Source organism: Apodemus sylvaticus, chromosome 2 (assembly GCF_947179515.1).
Source record: "Apodemus sylvaticus chromosome 2, mApoSyl1.1, whole genome shotgun sequence".
Taxonomy (NCBI): domain Eukaryota; kingdom Metazoa; phylum Chordata; class Mammalia; order Rodentia; family Muridae; genus Apodemus; species Apodemus sylvaticus.
Window position 1 is genome coordinate 65,800,245 of NC_067473.1, and position 20,722 is coordinate 65,820,966.

Below are 20,722 nucleotides of genomic sequence, written 5' to 3' on the forward strand. Positions count from 1 at the left end.
AAGAATGTGGAAACTCATGTGAAATGTGAGACTTGCCACAGGTGGCATCTAAAATGCTAAGCAAGCTGGAGGTCCCTAAGAGATAAGTTAAACATTTGGCTCCTTCTGCCATTCTTTTCTTGGCAGAGCTTGAACACCAAACATATAATTTATCTGGTTCTGTGTCTCAGAGGCCTTATCATGACCTTTCACTCACCTCAGGTATGTATAGCATAGGGCTGCTTACACCTACCTGTCTGGTTGGTAGGATATTGGACAGTAAGCAAGTCTTCTGAAATATAGTCAGCATACAGCTGTTTGGTTTAATTTTTCGTTTTGTTATTATTTATTTCATTTATTTGTATTTCACGTTTTCCCCTTCCTGGTCCACTCTCCATTAGCCTCCTATTCTGTCTCCCTCCCCTATGCCTCTAAGACGATACTTTCCCACCCACCCAACAACTCCCACCTCACCCCTGTAGCATCCTCCTTATGGGGCATCAAACCTCCACAGGATCCAGCACAGCCCCTCCTACTGAGACCAGACAAGGCAGTTCTCTGGTACATATGTTGTAGGGGTCACAGAACATCCATGAATCCTCTTTGGTTGGTTTCTTAGTCCCTGAAAACTCAGAAGGGTCTGATTAGCTGATATGGTTCTTTTTATGGAGTTGTAATCCTCTCCAGCTCCTTCAGCTCTTCCCCTAACTCTTCTATTAAGGTTTCCAGGCTTAGTCCAATGTTTGTCTGTAAGTATCTGCATCTGTCGGAGCCAGGTCCTGGCAGAGCCTCTCAGAGTACAGAGGACAATAATGCCAGGCTCCTGTCTGTAAGCACATCTTGGCACCATCAATAGTGTTGGGGTTTGAAATCTGCACCTGAAATGGATCCCAAGGTGGAGCTTGAGCCCCAGACAATGTGGCGAGCTCCATAGTGCTGTCCAGGTGAAACATATACTACCAAGGCAGGGCCAGCACTGAACAACAGCAGCAAGTGACTGTGGGCCAGTTCAGCACAACCCTTAAACATCCATGTGGGTTCAGGCAGCTCACCAGACCAGGGACATCTTAATGGTCTTTAGTGGTGACATGATGCACAGTTGTTGCACAGCAAAGGTCTCAGACATGGCTCTTAGTGACAGGATGAGACTTCAACATGGTTTCAGGAGGTAATGTGAGGTACCCATAGAAGGGTATTTTTCTTCTCCCTCGCATTTCTAGTTTCATCTCCCTTGACAAGGCTCAAATATTTCTGCTTCTCTTCTCTCCCATCTGTCTACCACACACTTACATATTATAGTGGCTCCCACTGCCAATGGGTCCATGTAGCTGCTGGGCATCTGAGCGACCTCCTCTGTCTGTCTCACATGGTATGCTTGCAAGCCAGGCACTAGCTGTCTACAGCGAGCCTGTGTGGCTTGGTGGTGGACAGGTATGTGGATGTCTTCCCTTGCCTTCAATGCATGTCATTGTGCCAATCAGTCTCCTGTGTGTCTTTGGTCCACCAGGGCATAGCAGTTGCAGTCAGGCTTTGGTCATGTCTTCCAGCCTGTGCCTCTTGGCATGGCAATGGGTAGGTCTCTTGATACCTTGTTCCAAATGAGCTTTGCTACTTGCTGGGAGGCAAGCCTATATTTGTCTATGGCCAACCTGAGCAGTGAGGCTGCAGGTAGAATTGTGGTCATACTTAGCATGAGCTTCAGCAGGTCTCTCAATGTCTTTTGACTTCTTCCTCAACCTCCACTACCATCGGACAGCTCTGGTATACATTTGTCACTGACCTTAGCACATCAGCCCGAGGTTTCAGTCCAATGCATGTCAGTTGCTCTTTTATTTTCTTGCTGTTAAGTGTTTATATTGCTTTAGAGGAAAAGGAGATATTTGTTCTAGTATCCCCACATTCCAGCATATACTGGACAGGTGAACCACAAGAAGATTATCCTCAATATCATATGGAAAATCACATTAGCCAGAGGCATATTCAGATTGATTGATCTCACTCTGAAGCTATCTGTGGAGAAACACTTAAGGGCATGACACAATGGCAGTCTACAGCTAAAGCTTGAAGTTTAATTATCTAATATTTTGTGATCCTATTAATCAACTGATAATATCTTTCACCAAGATGTTGGGAATCATAGGCTTGAAGGACTGCTGTAGTCGTTTAAGTATTGTCTCATACTCTAGACTGAGATAAGAATAGTAAAAATGTTGAACAAGCCAACTACTCTCCATTTGAATATCTGTGTTATTCCCAATGTACCGCCTTTTGGATTTTGCTGTAGAACATTTTCATAGTCTTCACTGAATGCTTAGTATTGTCAAATCTTTGTATTTTAAATTTGGAAGTAGTGGTTAATTTTTGTGTATATTTAATGCTGGAGATTGTAGTTTTATGAACCTGTATTTATCTTGTCATTCTGTCTTTTCATACATGATCAAATGAGTTTTACAATTGGAATTTGTTTTTTAAGTTTATTCAATAGCTAATGTGTCAACATTGATCATGGTAGTCATACTCTAGACTGACATGCTCTGAAAAGGCCTTTCTGGAGGTCATGCTCATTTCTATTACTTGCTTCTCTTTCATGAAAGGGACATAGAACACATACTGTTACCTTATTTTCAGATTAGAAGTACCTATAGATCTGAAAGGAAATGACTTCTTCATAGCTGCTTGCGCAGAAATGTAGACATGATACTTGAACCCTTCCTCTAAAAACTGAGTGGTTTTTTTTTTCTATTTTGTTGCTACAGAGTGGAGTGTTTCTGCTGTTTCTATAGTGGCATGGACAGCTTAATAATAATTTTTCTCTTTATGCAGAAAGTATATTCTTCATCCCTTACCAAGGAAAATTATTTTTGCAATAGATAATAAACACTACAGAAAATCACAATCAATCAAAATACAGAGTTGTGGAACTCATCCCAGTCCTAGTGGATATATCTACAAAACAGTACCATACCTAAGGCTCAGAGTACTTTGCATCAGAGGGGTAAAAAGACTATAAGTGCTAAAGGATTAGGGAGCTTGATTAGGGAGTTTGCTTTGAGATTATGTCTTCTAGTAAATTCAGAATCTATACCCATAAAGTCTGAACAACATGAGTGCCCAAATGTGGACTGAATAAGTACTACATCAAAGGATATGCCAAAGTACATGGAAAACCATCCATGAGGATTCAAGCATAACAAAGAAGTATAGGCCACTGAGGAAAACTGGAAGTGGGAGAGTTGATCTTCCCAGGGAAGTGCACACAAAGCACACCAATTCATTGTCAGGTATAGTAGTACGATCCAGAAGAAACCACAAGGCTCAATTCGCTGAGTCAGGGAAAGTGGCAAGAAGCTGACAGTACACCACCAAACATTCTTTGGTATGTTTCTCCCTATGAAGTCCCAACAAATGATGACCAGAAAATAATGGCAAGACTAACCAATACCATATAGTATTGTCAGCATAGACTAGTATCAGGAAAGCCCAATAATGACTACCAAAGAATGGTAAGTTGTACCAATACCACACAGGATTGTCCACTGTCTGTTAGGTGATATTTATACCCTTTCCAAACATCAAGTGTTCTTTCAATCATCTAGTCAAACAAAACATCAATGCCCTGTTCCAGACTAATCCCAGAAAATACCATGTGTCTGTTCTCAACAAAAATATCCTTCCTTGGGCATATACCCAGAGGATTCCCCACCATGTGATAAGGATACATGCTCTACTATATTCATAGCAGCCTTATTTATAATTGCCAGATGCTGGAAAGAACCCAGGCATCCCTCGACAGAAGAGTGGATGCAAAAAATGTGGTATATCTACACAATAGAGTACTATTCAGCCATTAGAAACAATGAATTCATGAAATTCTTAGGCAAATGGATGGAGCTAGAGAACATCATACTAAGTGAGGTAACCCAGACTCAAAAGGTGAATCATGGTATGCACTCACTAATAAGTGGATATTAACCTAGAAAACTGGAATACCCAAAACATAATCCACACATCAAATGAGGTACAAGAAGAAAGGAGGAGTGGCCCCTTGTTCTGGAAAGACTCAGTGAAGCAGTATTCGGCAAAACCAGAACAGGGAAGTTGGAAGGGGTGGATGGGAGGACAGGGGAAGAGAAGGGGGCTTACGGGACTTTAGGGGAGAGGGGTCTAGGAAAGGGGAAATCATTTGAAATGTAAATAAAAAATATATAGAATACAAAAATGAAAAAAAATCCTTCCTTGTATCTGCTTCATCAAAAAATTCTGTCATAAGACAGAAAAACAATATATGATACAACTAAGTATCCAAAGAAACCAAAATTTTCTACTTCACTCCCCAGTTTCACTGTATGTTGCTTTCTTCATCTGTTTCCATCAGCTGAATGATGTAGCTTCTCAAAAGACAATTACACTATGGTCCTGTCTGCAAGAATAGCAGAGTATTAATATATTAATACTAATATAAATGTCAGGGCTTGGCTTTCTTCCATGAGATGTGTCTCAAGGTGGGCCAGTCATTGGTTGGCCATTCCTCAATCTTTGCTCTATCTTTGTCACTGCACACATCTTTAGGGAGGAAAAACTTTTAGTTGAATATATTGTTGGTGGATTGGTGCCCCTGTCCTCTACTGGAAGGCCCACAAGGCTACTGGAGATGGCCACTTCAGACTCCATATCTCCAGTTGTTAGGAGTCTCAGCATAGTTCACCCTCATTTACTTCTGGGAGTCTTCCCCTTTGCAGGTCTCTGATATATCCCAGAGAAGCATACCCACCAATTTCCAGTCTGTCCAAGCCTTCTTTTGACTCACTGTCCTATTCTTCCCTCACCTGATCCCTGCTCCTTGCCCCCATCTCCATCCACTCTATACACAGTTCCTTCCCTCCAACCACATCCAATGTCTATTTCATTTTCCTGTATGGCAAGGGATAGAAAATATAACTCTGTAATATAATCAACAGCAGCATGACATATTCACATATTCTTTTATAGAACTTGATTAGGGCCATACTAACATTTAACACAGTGAATCACAATTACCCAGCATGAAACAGAGATACAATTTTATTTAAGATGTTTTACTATCGATCTTACTATAGATTTTATTAAAGATGTTTTTACTATAGATCTTAATATAGTAAAAAGAGATATACTTATTGAGAAAACAAGACATACCAAATATGCCCATGAGCTACCAGGACAGAATGGCCTTTAGAAATGGAAAATCTCAGTATAGCATGAGATATCTTTTCTGGTAGGTTTCATTCTTGAATATACAATAAACACAATTTACTTTGATGTACAATTTAGATAATTAGAAAGTTGAGAACAGTCAGGTTTATTAAAATAAATCTTTAGTTCTTACATAGGATTTATTTTTTCAGTACTGTTTTTTATTGGATATTGTATTTATTTACATTTCAAATGTTATCCCCTTTCCTGATTCCCCACCCCCAGAAACCCCTTACTCCATTCCCTGTCTTCCTGCTCTATGAGGGTGTGCCCCTACACACTCCTGTCTCCCCACCCTCACATTCCCCTATACTGGGCCATACAGCTTTCATGGGACCAAGGATCTCTTTTACCATTGATGCCTGACAAGGCCATCCTCTGCTACATATGCATCTGGAAACATAGCGCCTTGGTTGGTGATTTAGACCCTGGGAGCTCTGGTTGGTTGCTATTGTTGTTTTTCCTATGGAGTTGCAAACCCCTTCAGTTCCTTCAGTCCTTTCTCTAATTCCTCCATTGGGCACCTCCTGATCAGTTCAGTGATTGGCTGAGACCATCCATCTTTGTATATGTCAGGCTTTGGCAGAGCCTCTCAGGAGACAGCTATATCAGGCTCTTGTCAGCATGCACTTCTTGGCATTCACCATAGTGTCTGCTTTTGGTGACTGTATATGGGATGGATCCCTAGGTAGGGAAGACTCTGGATGGCCTTTCCTTGAGTCTTTGTTCAAATATGGAGACAAAGACTGCACACTTTGTCTCCATATATGCTCCTGTGAGTGTTTTGTTATCCCTTCTAAGAGGGAGTGAAGCACCCACACTTTGTCTTCCTTTTTCTTGAGCTTCACGTGGTCTTTGAATTATATCTGGGTATTACAAGCTTTGGGACTAATATCCACTGATCAGTGAGTGCATACCATTTGTGTTCTTTTGTGGTTGGGTTACCTCACTGAGAATGATATTTTCTAGTTCCATCCTTTTGCCTAAGAATTTCATGAAGTCATTGTTTTTAATAGTTGAGTATGTATCCATTGTGTATCCATTCCTCTGCTGAGGGACACCTGGATTCTTTCCAGCTTCTGACTTTTATAAATAAGGCTGCTATGAACATAGTGGAGCATATGTCTTCATTATATGTTGCTGCATCTTTTGGATATATGCCCAGGAGTGGTATAGCTTTTAATTTTCTTTTCTATTTATCTAGATATCTTATTTATTAATCAGTAAGTGGTAAATTTTATCAGTTTTTGGGCTGTTATTAGATTGTAACTGAATGAAGCTGTCCATATACTAATTAATTTTTATTTTTTTAGAAACTCTTTTTTTAACCAAGCTCTTGACTTGTCAATAATTGTAGTGGAGAATATATGAAATTTGAGTAGGAAATGTTTTAAATTTTAGTAGAATAAGAAGATCAACTTCTGCATCAGTATCAGGGTATTTCACTCTTGTGTTAATGTCATAGCAAGGATTCTCAGGAAACATTAAATATACAAACAATTATATATATTTATGGTATTTATAGAAAAAAATATATGCCTTCTATTCTAGGTCAAATAGCCTGTGCATGAAGTCTATAATAATTTTGAAGAATAGGTTTGAGCAATGTTTAACCTGAATTCTGAACAAAAACAAGGTACACATAGAAGTGGAAGATGTACAGATATTTCTTCTATATAAGTAAAAAGATTATAATGCTGAGCTCAGTCAGTGGTGAATCTTCTGGTATGAGACTTCTCCTGCATTATTTCTTAAATTAAGTAATCACTGAGACTCAACGTTCAATTTTTTAGGGCACAAACTAGAAATGGAAGGTCTGTACTTAGTTGCTTGTCAGCTTTTGTCTATTTATATTACCCAATTGGAGTTTCTGTTCTATAAGAGGCTTTTCTTTCCACTAACCCCAGATATATGGAAAAGTAAATTGGAGGTGAGATCATATTTGAGTTCCCCGGAAAATAGTGATGGTTCTGGAGCTGTCCATTAACATAGAAGAAATGTGGCTTAAGTTGTGGCAACTGTGTCTGAGAGGGAATACTGATGAGAGTCTGAAGAAATGGAAAATAAGAAAGAAAAAGGCAATACTGCCAACATTGGCCACATGGAATATGTTTGGGTCCTATAATTGGCATGACTGTGTGATCTTCACACTCCTGAACAACCATTCAGAGTTGTCATCTCTGCATGCCATTTCTAATTTATTTTCTCCTGGGCTGATTCCTATGTAGAAAATCTGTCATATTGCCATGTCTGTCAGATATTTTAGACTATTCATTTACTTTTATTTTTTCACACTCATGTTAGTGTGTGGTATTCAAAAAGATTGATATGGATTGAATCCTTTTTACCAGAGAAATTATCAAGAACTGGCATGCTTCCCCAAGGCCATAGGAGGATATGGAAATTATTAGAGATTGTGAGACTGGGTGCAGGTGGCAGTTAAATTCTCTGCTGACAATCAAACCAGAAGTCCCAATAGGACACACTATACACCCATTTTCCTCTGGCATTTGCCATCATGGAAAAACACAAATGCAGAATTTTCCTTTACCCTGATAGTGCACTATTTCTTACCACACTGGATAAATGGGTAAATCCATGTGTATAAGTGATTATTTAACTCTGAAAGAAACTGACATGACCATTTTCTTATATAAAATACTATCCAGTTTTTTCACATCATCTGTTAGTCATCCATTCCTTTTTTTCTTTTGTCTTTTACTGTTCTATACACCCATTTCTAAGTTTGTAGGCATAATATTTCTGTGCATATGAAAAGATTATTCTTATATTATCCAAATGCTGATTTCTCTATCCTACTATGTTTTCAAGATGAATACAGCATTGTAAGGGTTAGGTTAAAAATACCCTGTCCTTGAAGTAAAGGCCACCCAGAGACTGCCCTACCTGAGGATTCATCCTATAAGCAGTCAACAAACCCTGACACTACTATGGATGACAACAAGTATATACCAAAAGGAGCATGCCATGGTCGTTTCCAGAGGGGCCCTGCCAGAGCCTTACAAATACAGAAGCAGATGCTAGCAACCAACTATTGGACTGGGCATGGGGTTCCCAATGGAGGAGCTGGAGGATGGTCCAGAGGAGCTGAAGGGGTTTACAGCCCCATGGAAAGAACAATGATTTCGACCACCCAGATGCCCCAAGAGTCCCAGGGACTGAACCATCAACCAAGGGGCATACATGGTTCCAGCCAAAAATTTGACAGAGGAAGGCCTCATATAGACTGAACCATCAACCAAAGAACATGCAGGGGCTAAAACTATTTCCTCAGCCACATTTATAGCAGAGTGCAGCTTGGGGTTCATGTGGGTACCCAAACAAACTGGAGAAGGTGCTGTTTCTGAAACTGTTGTGGACCATTGGATCCCCTTCCCATAACTGGACCAGCTTGTTGGGCCTAAGTGAGAGAGGAGGTACTAAGTCCCAGTACTAGGGTCCCAGTGCAGAGTTATACCAAAGGGGTTCTCACCCTTTTTTTAAAGAATGGGAGATTACAGGGAAGGATTTCTAAGGGCAGGACTGGGAAGAGAGGATAGAGGGGGCTGCTATTGGTATTTAATGTGAATAATGTAAAAAAAGTTTCTCTAATTTCAAGTTTGAATAAACAATGCTCACAATTTATTTCCTGCCCTATCAATAAAGCCTGGAAAAGCCAATAACTAGACAATAATGAAAATAGTGTGGTGCTTTCAGGAAGAGAAAGGATTCTGGCATAGAGTAAAGAAGAGGAAATTCAAGCAGTGAGGTAGGAAGATTAAACTAGAAGATTAGAATAGAATTTTAATGCCTAGTTACTATGCTTTTTACATGGTTTTAAGTTGTAAATAAATACTACTATGTCTGTATTGTAATTGTGGAACAAGCTATGTATAAAACAAATCTGCCACAGTATAAATTTTCTGCATATATTTATAATAATATTGGTACATGGCTTTATGTGAGTAAAACCTAAAGCTAGATAAGTGGCTAAGACAGGGTAACAATAGATGCTGAGGAAGGGCAGGGAGAGAGCAAAAGGACACAAGGAACATGAACAAGGAACTAGGGGAGAGGTTACAAGGGACCTAGGGGGCTGAAGATAAGGAAGGTAGCTGGGGGAAATCTACTAAACCACAATGTGACAGTGATGATTCCTCATGTGCTAATTGTCATACCAATTGTAGATTTAAAGAGAGCCCAGTAAGCATGATTAATGACTTTCTTCTGAGAGTGGGTCTGTTGTAGGAAACTGTTTTGTTTAAGAAGGCAACTCAGCTGTCACATTCCATTTTGGTTTTCTGGGTGCATCAAGGGATCCCTGATATGATGTTGACTGAATGATAGCCCCATGTTCTTATGTTTCTCAGCCTCTACAACTAGAAGTCAAACAACAAACTTCATTCCTCTATAAACCAAAAACCATTTTTTCCACAGTATAAATTTCCGGCATACACTTATAATAATATTGTTACACAGGTTATATTCTTTTGTAAAGCAACTCTTCTCTCTTATTATTTCTTCACTACCTACTATTTCTTTCATATCACACATTTTTTTGGTGATTTTTTTTAAATGTTACTAAGTCTGTATTCAAACTTCAAAAAATTATCACATATGATAACAATAGTGTTTAATATTCTTTGCTGATTATTATTAACCAGGCACTATTCTAAACTGTTGTCTCTTTAATTTTTATGATAAATTTGTGGGACAGTTCCATTATTTGTTTGACATCTATAGGTATGGAATATCGTGCCTTAAATTGCATTTCCTTTAATGATCTCCATCATCATTGAAAATTATTAGTTTTTTTAATATTTTTATTTTCTATATTCTTTGTTTACATTCCAAATGATTTCCCCTTTCGCGGATCCCCCTCCCCACATGACCCATAAACCTTCTTCGCTCCATCCCTTCTCCCTCCTTTTTCTCTGTCCTTATATTCCCTTCCCGTGATAGATCAATCCTTTCCAGGACCAGGACCCTCTCCATACTTCTTCATAGGAGTCATTTGTTATGCAATTTGTGCCTTGGGTATTCAGAGCTTCTGGGCTAATTAATATCCACTTATCAGAGATTGCATTCCATGTGTATTCTTTTGTGATTGGGTTGCCTCACTTAGGATGATATTTTCCAGATCAAACCATTTGCCTAAAAATTCTGTGAATTCATTGTTTCTAATTGCTGAGTAGTGTTCCATTGTGTAAATATACTACATTTTCTGTATCCATTCCTCCTTTGAGGGGCATCTGGGTTCTTTCCAGCTTCTGGCTATTATAAATAAGGCTGCTATGAACATAATGGAGCATGTGTCTTTATTGCATGCTGGGGAATCCTTTGGGTATATGCCCAGGAGTGGTATAGCAGGGTCCTCTGGAAGTTTCATGTCCAGTTTTCTGAGGAACCTCCAGACTGATTTCCACAGTGGTTGTACCATCTTTCAGCCCCACCAGCAGTGGAGGAGTGTTCCTCTTTCTTCACATTATTGTCTCCTGAGTTTTTGACCTTAGCCATTCTGACTGGTGAAAGGTGAAATCTCAGGGTTGTTTTGATCTGCATTTCCCTAATGACTAATGATGTTGAGCACTTCTTAAGGTGCCTCTCCGCCATTCGAATTTCTTCAGGTGAAAATTCTTTGTTAAGATCTGTATCCCAGTTTTTAATAAGGTTATTTGGTTCCCTGGGTTCTAACTTCTTGAGTTCTTTGTATATATTGGATATTAGCCCTCTATCAGATGTGGGGTTGGTGAATATCCTTTCCCAATTTGATGATTGCCGTTTTGTCCTTTTAACAGTGTCCTTTGCCTTACAGAAACTTTGTAATGTTATGAGGGCCCATTTGTCAATTCTTGATCTTTTTTTTTAAATTTTTTTATTCGATATTATTTATTTACATTTCAAATGATTTCCCCTTTTCTAGCCCCCCCCCACTCCCCGAAAGTCCCGTAAGCCCCTTCTCTCCCCCTGTCCTCCCACCCACCCCTTCCCACTTCCCTGTTCTGGTTTTGCCGAATACTGTTTCACTGAGTCTTTCCAGAACCAGGGGCCACTCCTCCTTTCTTCTTGTACCTCATTTGATGTGTGGATTATGTTTTGGGTATTCCAGTTTTCTAGGGTAATAACCACTTATTAGTGAGTGCATACCATGATTCACCTTTTGAGTCTGGGTTACCTCACTTAGTATGATGTTCTCTAGCTCCATCCATTTGCCTAAGAATTTCATGAATTCATTGTTTCTAATGGCTGAATAGTACTCCATTGTGCAGATATACCACATTTTTTGCATCCACTCTTCTGTTGAGGGATACCTGGGTTCTTTCCAGCATCTAGCAATTATAAATAGGGCTTCTATGAACATAGTAGAGCATGTATCCTTATTACATGGTGGGGAATCCTCTGGGTATATGCCCAGGAGTGGTATAGCGGGATCATCTGGAAGTGAGGTGCCCAGTTTTTGGAGGAACCGCCAGATTGCTTTCCAGAGTGGTTGTACCAATTTGCAACCCCACCAGCAGTGGAGGAGTGTTCCTCTTTCTCCACACCCTCTCCAACACCTGCTGTCTCCTGAATTTTTAATCTTAGCCATTCTGATTGGTGTAAGATGAAATCTTAGGGTTGTTTTGTTTTGCATTTCCCTAATGACTAATGAAGTTGAGCATTTTTTAAGATGCTTCTCCGCCATCCGAAGTTCTTCAGGTGAGAATTCTTTGTTTAACTCTGTACCCCATTTTTTAATAGAGTTGTTCGGTTTTCTGGAGTCTAACTTCTTGAGTTCTTTATATATATTGGATATTAGCCCTCTATCTGATGTAGGATTGGTGAAGATCTTTTCCCAATTTGTTGGTTGCCGATTTGTCCTCTTTTTTTTTTCATTCTTTTTTTTATTCGATATAATTTATTTACATTTCAAATGATTTCCCCTTTTCTAGCCCCCCCCTCCCCGAAAGTCCCGTAAGCCCCCTTCTCTTCCCCTGTCCTCCCTCCCACCCCTTCCCAGTTCCCCGTTCTGGTTTTGCCAAATACTGTTTCACTGAGTCTTTCCAGAACCAGGGACCACTCCTGCTTTCTTCTTGTATCTCATTTGATGTGTGGATTATGTTTTGGGTATTCCAGTTTTCTAGGTTAATAACCACTTATTAGTGAGTGCATACCATGATTCACCTTTTGAGTCTGGGTTACCTCACTTAGTATGACGTTCTCTAGCTCCATCCATTTGCCTAAGAATTTCATGAATTCATTGTTTCTAATGGCTGAATAGTACTCCATTGTGTAGATATACCACATTTTTTGTATCCACTCTTCTGTTGAGGGATACCTGGGTTCTTTCCAGCATCTGGCAATTATAAATAGGGCTGCTATGAACATAGTAGAGCATGTATCCTTATTACATGGTGGGGAATCCTCTGGGTATATGCCCAGGAGTGGTATAGCAGGATCTTCTGGAAGTGAGGTGCCCAGTTTTCGGAGGAACCGCCAGACTGCTTTCCAGAGTGGTTGTACCAATTTGCAGCCCCACCAGCAGTGGAGGAGTGTTCCTCTTTCTCTGCACCCTCTCCAACACCTGCTGTCTCCTGAATTTTTAATCTTAGCCATTCTGACTGGTGTAAGATGAAATCTTAGGGTTGTTTTGATTTGCATTTCCCTAATGACTAATGAAGTTGAGCATTTTTTAAGATGCTTAAAACCGAACAACCCTATTAAAAAATGGGGTACAGAGTTAAACAAAGAATTCTCACCTGAAGAACTTCGATTTGTCCTCTTGATGGTGTCCTTTGCCTTACAGAAACTTTGTAATTTTATGAGGTCCCATTTGTCAATTCTTGCTCTTAGAGCATACGCTATTGGTGTTCTGTTCAGAAACTTTCTCCCTGTACCGATGTCCTCAAGGGTCTTCCCCAGTTTCTTTTCTATTAGCTTCAGAGTGTCTGGCTTTATGTGGAGGTCCTTGATCCATTTGGATTTGAGCTTAGTACAAGGAGACAAGGATGAATCAATTCGCATTCTTCTGCATGCTGACCTCCAGTTGAACCAGCACTATTTGTTGAAAAGGCTATCTTTTTTCCATTGGATGTTTCAGCCTCTTTGTCGAGGATCAAGTGGCCATAGGTGTGTGGGTTCATTTCTGGATGTTCAATCCTGTTCCATTGATCCTCCTGCCTGTCACCGTACCAATACCATGCAGTTTTAGGTCATTCTTTTTTATTAATTGTTTAATTTATTTTCATTTCAAATACTGCTCCCCTTCTGGTAAGAAGGCCGTTCTTTACTATCTAATCAATTTATACCTGTCTTACAAGGCCAAGATGTAGCAGCAGTCTATATTTCCACTGTTTTTTGCAAAGCCTCCTTTCAAGAAATAACTGTTATCCTTCTCTGCACCATGAAGAGAAGTTTCCTTATCACATGTACCCAACCTACCTACAGAATAGACAAACAGAGCAGAGATACTGTAATTCTCTGGAATGGGGAAACACACAGGTGTGCTTGTGTAAGAGCAGATGGGGCCTTCCCTTAGTACCTCCTTCTCCCTGCACTGGGGTATAAAGGCAGGCTTTCTGAAAGTGGTCACCACCTATCAAAATGAATACACTCCTGTTCTTGGCCCTTGTGGGAGCTGCTGGTAAGTTCAATGATTTCATTCAAATCCTGGTCTTTCTTCTAGAAGCTGTGAAGCCCATGACTTTCACCCTATCACCTAACAAAACCCTAATGTCCGTTTCCTTCATACAGCAGCAGCTCTGCTTCCAATCTGCTTCAAGTTTCTCTGTAAACCTAAAGTTTATTACTCTTTCCTCACTCATTTACTACGTGATCGGAAATGAAAGCATATGGTGATTCCAGGATGTGAATCAGCAGTTTTTCTGCATGGGTCCAACATATTGGAGATATTTCAGTTCAGGTTGTCTGTAAAGGAGGAATACTTCTAAATTGAAAGTTGAAATCTTCATTATCATGGAAATTATTATCCTAAAATTCTAACAGGAGTCTGGAATAATGACTTTTTATTAGGAAGGACATTTCTGCATTTCTGCATTTCTGCACACACATACACACACACACACACACACACACACGCACACGCACACACATACCACAATGCAATTAAACTTAAAAACATGCAATTAAACTTAAAAAAACTCAATCATCTTCCAGAATAACATTACAACCCTCTGTCCTATATAAAGCCTACTTTTTCTCTGTCCTTAACATGTAGATGAGCTATAAAGCTTGTGGGTACATTAATTTCAATATCTTCTGGATATTTTGAAGATACAGTTTAAACTACATTAAATTTTTTTACTCTCTGTAAGACACATTAGTTAATGATGACCTGGAGATAAAGGACGGTAGTGAATCAACCATCTCTGCATCCTATTCCTAAGCTGAGAGCATCACTTGCCCTGTCCCTCATTACCTATCAAACTGTAGTTACCTACAGAGTATTTTTCTACTGCATAAGAATTTTAAGATAATAATCTCAAGCATAATGAGGTTTGAAAATTCATTTTAGGGGTATTCTTCTACAGTGCACTCTATGTTGGACAAACATTTATTTAATTTTTCCCTACAGGGGATACAGCATTATCTTCTTGCCTTCTATTATTGTACTTACTAAAGACCCCTAGTCAGAGGCCTGGGGGAGCCACCTTCCAGCTCCCTCATGAATTTTCTCCTCAATAATCTTCTTTTCTTTATTGAAGTTGCTTTCCCTGTGGATGATGATGACAAGATCGTTGGAGGATACACCTGCCAAGAGAATTCTGTCCCCTACCAGGTGTCCCTGAACTCTGGCTACCACTTCTGTGGAGGTTCCCTCATCAATGACCAGTGGGTGGTGTCTGCAGCTCACTGCTACAAGTCGTAAGTGATGGTCCCTGACTTTAAAGAATACAAACTTGGCCTTTCTGAGAGCAGAGGATGAGATCAGGCAAGAACTAATGTTGTAAAGAAATGGGAACAGTCAGAAAAGAAAGATTACCAACTGAAACATGTTTGGGGAGAATAAGGATACAGAATAAGAAGCATTTCACACTCCCAAACAATGAAAATTGAATCAGTGATATACATACTGAAAGCAAGGAAAGTTGACTTTGGGATAGAAAGAGCCAAATTCAAAGTCACAAAAAGACTTTCTCAAAGACTAATATTGTCACTGAGAAACACTGAGTTCTAAACTCAGAGTTTTCAGTGAATGTCAACAATCTGTAGGCTTATTAAAACAATATCTTTTGACTAATTTAATTACTTGGAGAGAATTGAGAGTCAGTTTCTATATTAGATAGTGTTAGACCTGAATACACATCAGTTCAGCCAGTTTTTGGTTGAGAAAGACTAGGAAAAGTACCTAGAAAGTAAATTCATAGCAAATTGCAAAGTAGCAAAGCTACGTGGATCAAGACTGTCTTATCCAAGACTTGACTAGACACGTCAGAATAATAATTTTTAAAAGGAGAGGATGTAAGATGGTTTGTACTTTACAAAGAGACAGGAAAAAGGAAGAAACAAGGAAATAGTTGTATGCAAAAAGAGGAGATATACTTATGAGGAGATTCGCACAGCAGTCTTTCACACTAAGCATATTCCATTTTTTTTTAAGTAGAAAGGAATTGGGTTTCACAATTGTAGTTGCACATCACAACACTCCTACTTCTGTCTTATTAAGCAAGGCCTCTTCCCCATTTCCAGATATAGTCAGCAAAAAGTGGTCAATACCTATGAGGTATTTGGAGGTAATGGGGTGGCAGATTCTAATATGCTTCTATTTCCAACAGCCGCATCCAAGTAAGACTGGGAGAGCACAACATCAATGTTGTTGAGGGCAATGAGCAGTTTGTCAATGCAGCCAAGATCATCAAGCACCCCAGCTTTAATTCAAGGACCCTGAACAATGACATCATGCTGATCAAGCTCGCTTCCCCTGTGACCCTCAATGCCAGAGTGGCCACTGTGTCTCTTCCCAGCTCCTGTGCACCTGCAGGCACTCAGTGTCTCATCTCTGGCTGGGGCAACACCTTGAGCTTTGGTGGTGAGTAGAAAACTTCATCTCCTTCCTTCAAAACTTTGCAGAAGCAAGCAAGGTTCTACACTGAAACCATTGGCTCCTAAGATGCAAAACCACTGCAAGTACCCAATAACACCAAGTTCTGTAGTGGGTTCAAGAGATATTTGCATACAAAATAATCTTGTTTTCAGCATATAAACAGAGCAGATGAAGAATGTTCTATTATTAATTCCAGGGAGGACATCAATAATGACTATTCTGAGACCTAAGTTTCTTGTTGAGTCTTAATATCTTGAACAATGTTCCAGGGTCCATAGAGTTGTCTCCGCTCAAATGCTCATATCTACCCTGGTGTGAATCATTTTCTTTCTTATCCTTTCCTCAAAGTGAACAACCCAGACCTGCTCCAGTGTCTGAATGCCCCTGTGCTGCCTCAGGCTGACTGTGAGGCCTCCTATCCTGGACAGATCACCAGTAACATGATCTGTGTTGGCTTCCTGGAGGGAGGCAAAGATTCCTGCCAGGTAATTGGATTCATTTTCCCAAAAATATTTGTTTTCTTAGAATTGGGATTAGAATGGCCAATTGCATGAGGCAAGAGGGTTCCAGGGAAAAGTGAGGAAGGCTTTCTGGAGTTTATTTCAATATGTTGGCAAGAATAGAGGATGGGCCTAACCAAGGGAGACAAAACAAGGCTAGAATGGCATCTTCAGGTCAGAGTACTGTGGTCCTTTTTCCTTATGCCTGCTGCTTCAATACTGTATTTCTCCCTCATAGGGTGACTCTGGTGGCCCTGTTGTCTGCAATGGACAGCTCCAGGGCATTGTCTCCTGGGGCTATGGCTGTGCCCTGAAGGACAACCCTGGTGTGTACACCAAGGTCTGCAACTATGTGGACTGGATTCAGAGCACAATTGCTGCCAACTAAGCATCCTTAATCCCTTTAACATCATTATGTCAATAAAGTGAATTTTCCCCACTTTCTGAGTCGCTGATCTCTTTATCCTTTTGTCTGTGGGAAATGCATTCCTGTTTAAAGTCATTTCTCTTTACCATAGAAATATTGTTAGTATCCTACATCTGCAAATATTTTACGTGGAGTAATATTTCAGCAGTAGTTTAAAATAAAAAAAAGTGGTAGAAGTATTAGAGGGGTTTTCTCTTAGAAAAACATATATCAATAAGTTCAGACTAAAAACGTTAATATAATAGTCTTTCCTCACATGTGATGTTTAATTTAATCTTTTCACAAACACATCTGTTCTTAAGGAATAAATTTCCTATACTTTAAATAGGAGACTTTTGATGAAAGTTCCTTATTTTTTTTTTATTTGATATAATTTATTTACATTTCAAATGATTTCCCCTTTTCTAGCCCCCCCCCACTCCCCGAAAGTCCCGTAAGCCCCCTTCTCTTCCCCTGTCCTCCCTCCCACCCCTTCCCAGTTCCCCGTTCTGGTTTTGCCAAATACTGTTTCACTGAGTCTTTCCAGAACCAGGGACCACTCCTGCTTTCTTCTTGTATCTCATTTGATGTGTGGATTATGTTTTGGGTATTCCAGTTTTCTAGGTTAATAACCACTTATTAGTGAGTGCATACCATGATTCACCTTTTGAGTCTGGGTTACCTCACTTAGTATGATGTTCTCTAGCTCCATCCATTTGCCTAAGAATTTCATGAATTCATTGTTTCTAATGGCTGAATAGTACTCCATTGTGTAGATATACCACATTTTTTGTATCCACTCTTCTGTTGAGGGATACCTGGGTTCTTTCCAGCATCTGGCAATTATAAATAGGGCTGCTATGAACATAGTAGAGCATGTATCCTTATTACATGGTGGGGAATCCTCTGGGTATATGCCCAGGAGTGGTATAGCAGGATCTTCTGGAAGTGAGGTGCCCAGTTTTCGGAGGAACCGCCAGACTGCTTTCCAGAGTGGTTGTACCAATTTGCAACCCCACCAGCAGTGGAGGAGTGTTCCTCTTTCTCCGCACCCTCTCCAACACCTGCTGTCTCCTGAATTTTTAATCTTAGCCATTCTGACTGGTGTAAGATGAAATCTTAGGGTTGTTTTGATTTGCATTTCCCTAATGACTAATGAAGTGGAGCATTTTTTAAGATGCTTCTCCGCCATCCGAAGTTCTTCAGGTGAGAATTCTTTGTTTAACTCTGTACCCCATTTTTTAATAGGGTTGTTCGGTTTTCTGGAGTCTAACTTCTTGAGTTCTTTATATATATTGGATATTAGCCCTCTATCTGATGTAGGATTGGTGAAGATCTTTTCCCAATTTGTTGGTTGCCGATCTGTCCTCTTGATGGTGTCCTTTGCCTTACAGAAACTCTGTAACCTTATGAGGTCCCATTTGTCAATTCTTGCTCTTAGAGCATACGCTATTGGTGTTCTTTTCAGAAACTTTCTCCCTGTACCGATGTCCTCAAGGGTCTTCCCCAGTTTCTTTTCTATTAGCTTCAGAGTGTCTGGCTTTATGTGGAGGTCCTTGATCCATTTGGATTTGAGCTTAGTACAAGGAGACAAGGATGGATCAATTCGCATTCTTCTGCATGCTGACCTCCAGTTGAACCAGCACCATTTGTTGAAAAGGCTATCTTTTTTCCATTGGATGTTTTCAGCCTCTTTGTCGAGGATCAAGTGGCCATAGGTGTGTGGGTTCATTTCTGGATCTTCAATCCTGTTCCATTGATCCTCCTGCCTGTCACTGTACCAATACCATGCAGTTTTTAACACTATTGCTCTGTAGTATTGCTTGAGGTCAGGGATACTGATTCCCCCAGATTTTCTTTTGTTGCTGAGAATAGTTTTAGCTATCCTGGGTTTTTTGTTGTTCCAGATGAATTTGATAATTGCTCTTTCTAACTCTGTGAAGAATTGAGTTGGGATTTTGATGGGTATTGCATTGAATCTGTATAGTGCTTTAGGCAAAATGGCCATTTTAACTATATTGATTCTACCGATCCATGAGCATGGGAGGTTTTCCCATTTTTTGAGGTCTTCTTCCATTTCCTTCTTCAGAGTCTTGAAGTTCTTGCCATACAGATCTTTCGCATGTTTGGTAAGAGTCACCCCAAGATACTTTATACTGTTTGTGGCTATTGTGAAGGGGGTCATTTCCCTAATTTCTTTCTCAGCCTGCTTATCCTTTGAGTATAGGAAGGCCACTGATTTGCTTGAGTTGATTTTGTAACCTGCCACTTTGCTGAAGTTGTTTATCAGCTGTAGGAGCTCTCTAGTGGAGTTCTTTGGGTCACTTAGGTAGACGATCATGTCGTCTGCAAATAATGATAGTTTGACTTCCTCCTTTCCAATTTGTATCCCTTTGACCTCCTTATGTTGTCGAATTGCCCGAGCTAGTACCTCAAGTACAATATTGAAAAGATAAGGAGAAAGGGGGCAGCCTTGTCTGGTCCCTGATTTCAGTGGGATTGCTTCAAGTTTCTCTCCGTTTAGTTTGATGCTGGCTACCGGTTTGCTGTATATTGCTTTTACTATGTTTAGGTATGGGCCTTGAATTCCTGTTCTCTCCAAGACTTTAAGCATGAAAGAATGCTGAATTTTATCAAATGCTTTTTCAGCATCCAATGAAATGACCATGTGGTTTTGTTCTTTGAGTTTGTTTATGTAGTGGATTGTATTGATGGATTTCCGTATATTGAACCAACCCTGCATTCCCGGGATAAAGCCTACTTGATCATGGTGGATGATCGTTTTGATGTGTTCTTGGATTCGGTTGGCAAGAATTTTGTTGAGTATTTTTGCATCGATGTTCATAAGGGAAATTGGTCTGAAGTTCTCTTTCTTTGTTGGATCTTTGTGTGGCTTTGGTATCAGCGTAATTGTGGCTTCGTAGAAGGAATTGGGTAGTGTTCCTTCTGTTTCTATTTTGTTGAATAGTTTGAAGAGTATTGGTGTTAACTCTTCTTTGAAGGTCTGGTAGAATTCTGCACTGAAACCATCTGGTCCTGTGCTTTTTTTGGTTGGAAGACTTTCTATGACTCCTTCTATTTCTTTAGGCTTTATGGGACTGTTTAGATGGTCTAGTTGGTCCTGATTTAATTTTGGTATTTGGTATCTGTCAAGGAAATTGTCCATTTCCTCCAGATTCTCCAGTTGTGTTGAGTACAGGCTCTTGTAGTAGGATCTGATGATTTTTTGGATTTCCTCAGTTTCCGTTGTTATGTCTCCCTTTTCATTTCTAAGTTTGTTAATTTGGATACTTTCTCTGTGCCCTTTGGTCATTCTGGCTAAGGGTTTATCTATCTTGTTGATTTTCTCAAAGAACCAGCTCCTAGTTTTGTTGATTTTTCGTATGGTTCTCTTTGTTTCTACTTGATTGATTTCGGCCCTGAGTTTGATGATTTCCTGCCTTCTACTCCTCCTGGGTGAAATAGCTTCTTTTTGTTCTAGGGCTTTCAGGTGTGTCATTAAGTTGGTAATGTATGCTCTCTCCATTTTCTTTTTGGAGGCACTCAGGGCTATGAGTTTTCCTC

General features: G+C 39.9%; 2 protein-coding genes across 6 annotated transcripts in view; one reads left to right on the forward strand and one right to left on the reverse strand.

Annotated features, from left to right (window-relative positions):
• LOC127678521 (anionic trypsin-2) overlaps positions 1 to 20,722 on the forward strand; it is a 238,581-nt gene that overhangs the window by 26,415 nt on the left and 191,444 nt on the right. Inside the window, exons 1-5 of one of the 4 annotated variants that reach the window (XM_052173530.1) lie at positions 13,777 to 13,831; positions 14,913 to 15,072; positions 15,984 to 16,237; positions 16,601 to 16,737; positions 16,991 to 17,191. The exons of 1 other annotated variant lie outside the window; for it this stretch is intronic. In XM_052173530.1, the coding sequence (XP_052029490.1) occupies positions 13,792 to 13,831; positions 14,913 to 15,072; positions 15,984 to 16,237; positions 16,601 to 16,737; positions 16,991 to 17,140 (741 nt within the window). In that variant the 5' untranslated portion in view covers positions 13,777 to 13,791 and the 3' untranslated portion in view covers positions 17,141 to 17,191. Of the gene's footprint in view, positions 1 to 13,776; positions 13,832 to 14,912; positions 15,073 to 15,983; positions 16,238 to 16,600; positions 16,738 to 16,990; positions 17,192 to 20,722 lie in introns of those variants that run through there. 2 more of the 4 variants (XM_052173534.1, XM_052173533.1) reach the window with 2 other exon arrangements.
• Positions 1 to 20,722, reverse strand: part of LOC127678523 (anionic trypsin-2-like) — a 204,748-nt gene that overhangs the window by 8,640 nt on the left and 175,386 nt on the right. The window lies entirely within an intron of this gene.